The sequence below is a fragment of the Brassica napus genome, chromosome A8, assembly GCF_020379485.1.
Source record: "Brassica napus cultivar Da-Ae chromosome A8, Da-Ae, whole genome shotgun sequence".
NCBI lineage: Eukaryota > Viridiplantae > Streptophyta > Magnoliopsida > Brassicales > Brassicaceae > Brassica > Brassica napus.
In genome coordinates, this window is record NC_063441.1 from 13,985,067 (window position 1) to 13,989,284 (window position 4,218).

The 4,218-nt window shown below is 35.4% G+C and overlaps 1 protein-coding gene across 1 annotated transcript; it reads right to left on the bottom strand.

Annotated features, from left to right (window-relative positions):
* Positions 1–254: 254 nt before the first annotated feature.
* On the bottom strand, positions 255–2,263 carry LOC106359793 (serine/threonine-protein kinase Aurora-1-like). Its single transcript, XM_013799428.3, has 8 exons — positions 2,046–2,263; positions 1,524–1,787; positions 1,360–1,455; positions 1,181–1,276; positions 1,006–1,102; positions 798–915; positions 653–725; positions 255–561 (listed from the first exon to the last, which is right to left on the bottom strand). Exons 1-8 carry the CDS (start codon positions 2,064–2,066, stop codon positions 460–462), a joined length of 867 nt encoding a protein of 288 aa, XP_013654882.1. The 5' UTR covers positions 2,067–2,263; the 3' UTR covers positions 255–459.
* Positions 2,264–4,218: the final 1,955 nt, after the last annotated feature.

Below are 4,218 nucleotides of genomic sequence, written 5' to 3' on the forward strand. Positions count from 1 at the left end.
CTGGTCTTGCAGCGAAGAAAGACACAACAAACTTGTGATTACGGACAGAATGTAGGCGAGGATGCTGTCATTGTTCTCGTGAACTCTGTTGCTGAAGATACACAATGTACTTTTGAAGTCATGTTTGGTCTCCTATAGATTAAGAAGAGAAGCCGAGAGAAGATATACACCGTTCCAGCATTTAAGATTTTGTTTGCAGGGTTGCTATGCAACTTGACCAACTTTCAAGCTTTGCTTTTCGTTTTATAGAAACATTTATATGATGAATAAAATATCAATTGATATAACACAAATGATCTTTCTTGGGAATACACATATTAAGACATGAATTAGGAAAAGAATAAGAAGATTCATACACCTACACAATGGTGTTTTTTTTTCATTTCTGGATAACATTTTGGCTCGAGATTGCCAAGAACTGAAGCGTTTAAACAAAGGACCACATAAAGCTATTTGGTCTCAACCCCTGTAGATTCCAGAAGGATCAGCGTTCTGCACAATCCATGGGTGCTCAAGAAGTTTGTGCAGTGGCAGACGTTGTGCAGACTCCTTGACAAGCATCTATACAATAATATTAAGTTGAGAAATATGTCAGATTTCAGATTCAACCTTCAAAGACTGTTTGCTAATTCCATAAAATGTACATAAGAACCTGGCTAATCAGATCCTTTGCAGAGGCAGACACAATTGGTTTAGGAGGGAACTTGAGGTCGACTTGCACAATCCTGTTATTGATCATATGTGTTAACAAAATCATCAAGAACAACAAACAAATCCTCACAAGAAACATCACAAACCTTCTGTATGTGTCCGAGTGCTCCATAGCTTCAAAAGGAGGTACACCATAAAGGAACTCGTAACAGAGAATCCCTAGGCTCCAGATATCTACACTTGCATCATGTTCTACGCTTTCAACTGTTTACAAACAAAATAATCCAATAGTCACTGTTAAAATGAATTCATATCATAGCAGAACAAACTTTCAAGTAAAGTCTTCAACTTTACCCATCTCAGGAGGAAGGTAATCAAGCGTCCCACACATTGTCCTTCTGCGGTTAAATGTGTGCACTGACCAACCAAAGTCTGCAATCTTGAGCTCACCCTGATATTATAAAAAGACCATGAACATTGTTATTAAGCTGGTTTCAGATCAAATGTCAATGCAAAAAACTGGTCTAACCTGAGCACCGATTAACAGATTCTCTGGTTTGATATCTCTGTGTATCACATGCTTGCCATGGCAATAGATGAGAGCCCTCGCCAACGATGCAACATACTATCAAAGTAAGACATACAAAGATGTCAGTTTTTTTCACCAACAAAAAACTCTGACTTGACTGTTGAAGGAATGGGACTAACAGTAGCAGCTCGTCTCTCGCTAAAGTATTTGCATTTCTGAAGCTCCTTGTAAAGCTCGCCTCTAGCAGCATACTCAAGTATCAAATAAACCCTTTTCTGCAACAACCCAACAAAGTGTGTTATGCTAAAAAAAAAAAAAGGAAGAAACGGATTATAACTTTTACCTGATCATAGAAGTAACCATAGAGCCGGAGTATATTGGGGTTACGAAGATGAGACTGGATCTCAACTTCTCTTCTGAGCTGATGCTCAACTTGAGATTGTTGAAGCTGTGTCTTGAACAGAACCTTTAGGGCGACAATGTGGTTGCTGCGCTTCTCTCGAGCAAGGTAAACGTGACCAAACTTGCCTCTTCCAAGAGGCTTTCCGATGTCGAAATCACCCAGATTCCATCTCTTTTGTGCAACTGCTGATACATCTGAAACCTCCTGATGATGATGATCACAAAGTCCAACAAAACAGAATGTAAGAAAAGAAAAAAAACAAATCTACTTTGAAATTGAGCAAACATATAAACAAAACACGTTGAATCGATTATTCAAATTCACAACATTTGCAACCCTAATTTCTTGCTCAATTGCAAATCTAATCCAGAATCAAGCACCGCGCAACGATAATCACAGATCTCATCGCAACGCAAATCTAAAAGATCCAAGGGATCATAAGTTATGGTGAAATGATCGTACCTTCTCCGTAGCGATCGCCATGGAAGAGAGAGGGCGGAGGAGAGATCGAATTGAAAAAAACAAAAGAAACTAAAAGAGGAGCGTGTGTGGGGGATAAAAGCTTTGAATTAAAAACAAAGAGAGACCCTTATTCTATAATAAAGGGCAAATATGTAACGGTCGAATTCTTACGAGTTGCCACTTGTCAGGATCCGGTTTCGAATTTTTAATGGAGGGGCTAGTTTCGTTTGGTTCGGTTCGGTGCAATTTGATTTCGACATTTCCGGTTTAGCCATCAATTCAAATTAGATTGAGAGGGCAATAAACATATATTATTAAAAAAATACTTCATCTGTTTTAGAAGATAATCATATAAAAATACATATTTCATGCTTTCGTCATTTCTATTAATTAATAATAATAAATTACAAATTTCAAAAATTAATTATTACAATTATTAAAATATCAGTAAACTAAAATGGACAATTCTCCTAAGTGGAAGCCCCTTGGTCCAGTGGTTTGACTAACGGTTCATTAATGCTTCTACACCCGGAGGTCTGGGGTTCAAACCCCAGAAAATACTAAATTATGCAGATTATTGAGAAATAGGTTACAAGAGATCTTCAGCTTGGTGCAGGGCGTACCATCGAACATGGATCTCATAGGACGGCTCGGAGTGATGCAGTCAGGCGTGTAAGGTGGTAGAATTGTCGGTTGTAAAATCGTCTATGTAATGTTCTCATCATTGTAATAGCATAATTAATCAGACGTTCAAAAAAAAAGAAGGAAAATAACCAAAATGTTTTATTTGATACCAAAATGTTTCATTTAATAGGTAAAAAGACCGTAATACCCTATATATATTAAAAAATAAAAAAAAAACTAAAAAAATAATTTTTTAAAATAGTTTTAGATTATATGTTTTCAAATTTGAACTTTTTTATCAATTTTTTATACATTTTTATTGAATTTTTGTTTATTTTTTTCAAATTTTTTTTTGTAATTCGAAAATGTTTTTTGAAACTATTTTTAAAACTTTTATTTTCAAATTTTTAATATTTATTTTTTATTTTATAAAATTTTAAATCTCAATCTCAAATCCCTACCCGTTAACTCTAACCCCTAATATTTAGATTAGTTAACCCTAGGGGTATAAGTGTATACTTACTTCTTTAATGAAACATTTTAGTCATTTTGATACTTAGAGCATCAGCATTAGTGAACCCCATGGAAGGGGTTCACAAAGTATTTTTTTATTATTATTTTTTTTCTGTTTGATTTTTATTTAAAAAAAAAAAATTTATTCATCGGACCAATCGCGGGCCGCCACGTGTCGTGGGGCCTGCGCTACAGTGATGATCCGGGTTCAGTGCAGTGAACTCCCAAGAGGCAGGTTCATTGCTTTTGTTTATTTTAATATTTTTTTTTTTCGAAAACTGTGTGAATTCCCCTTGGAATTCACTGATGCAGATGCTCTTATAGTCTATATTTGTGACAAAAACTTTTTTAGTGTTATCCTAGGGTATTTCCCAACTAAAATTATTAGAATTGTGAAACAAAAAAATCATATATTTTAAATTAAAATTTAATATGTGTCTAAATATAAACATCTATATCTATCTTATCTATTAAAATAAAAAACTAACACCCGCGGAGCTAGGCGCATGAATCTTGGTTTTTGTCTCCATGGCAAGTCTTGACTACGAAAGAGAGGAACATGTAATCGCATGAATCTTGGTTTTTGTCTCCATGGCAAGTCTTGACTACGAAAGAGAGGAACATGTAATCATCGAGATGAATCATATATACTTGGAGGCTGATGGAAGATCCGAAGAATAGATGGCTATAAGAAACAAGAAGACAAAGGAAAAAAAAATGAGACATTTCTATGATTCGTCATTGTAGAGGAGAATATGGTTTCAGTTTCTTTTGGGATAATGTAGTGACAAAAAAACAGACTCATATTGACTATGTGAACCACACCGGGAGATCTTGATCCATATGAACGACGAAAGACGGTTGTTTCCTGACACTTCGTGCTAGACTATCCGCCTTTGAATTTTGCGTTCTTGGTACATAGATGATCTCTGATCAAAAAAACTCTCTTTCAGAGTCTTGATGTCTTTTAAATAATTTGCAAATGCTGGCCATTCTTCTGGTTCTGAAACCACCTTCACCAATTGGGATAATATAG

What these genes read in the sequence shown, in the direction of transcription:
- LOC106359793 (XM_013799428.3), bottom strand. Translation starts at nt 2,066, where the DNA reads ATGGCGATCGCTACGGAGAAG. An exon ending in TGGCGATCGCTACGGAGAAG is followed by an intron (nt 1,788 to 2,045) that starts GTACGATCATTT and finishes CATCATCATCAG; the next exon opens with GAGGTTTCAGATGTATCAGC. An exon ending in CAAAGGATCTGATTAGCCAG is followed by an intron (nt 562 to 652) that starts GTTCTTATGTAC and finishes ATTATTGTATAG; the next exon opens with ATGCTTGTCAAGGAGTCTGC.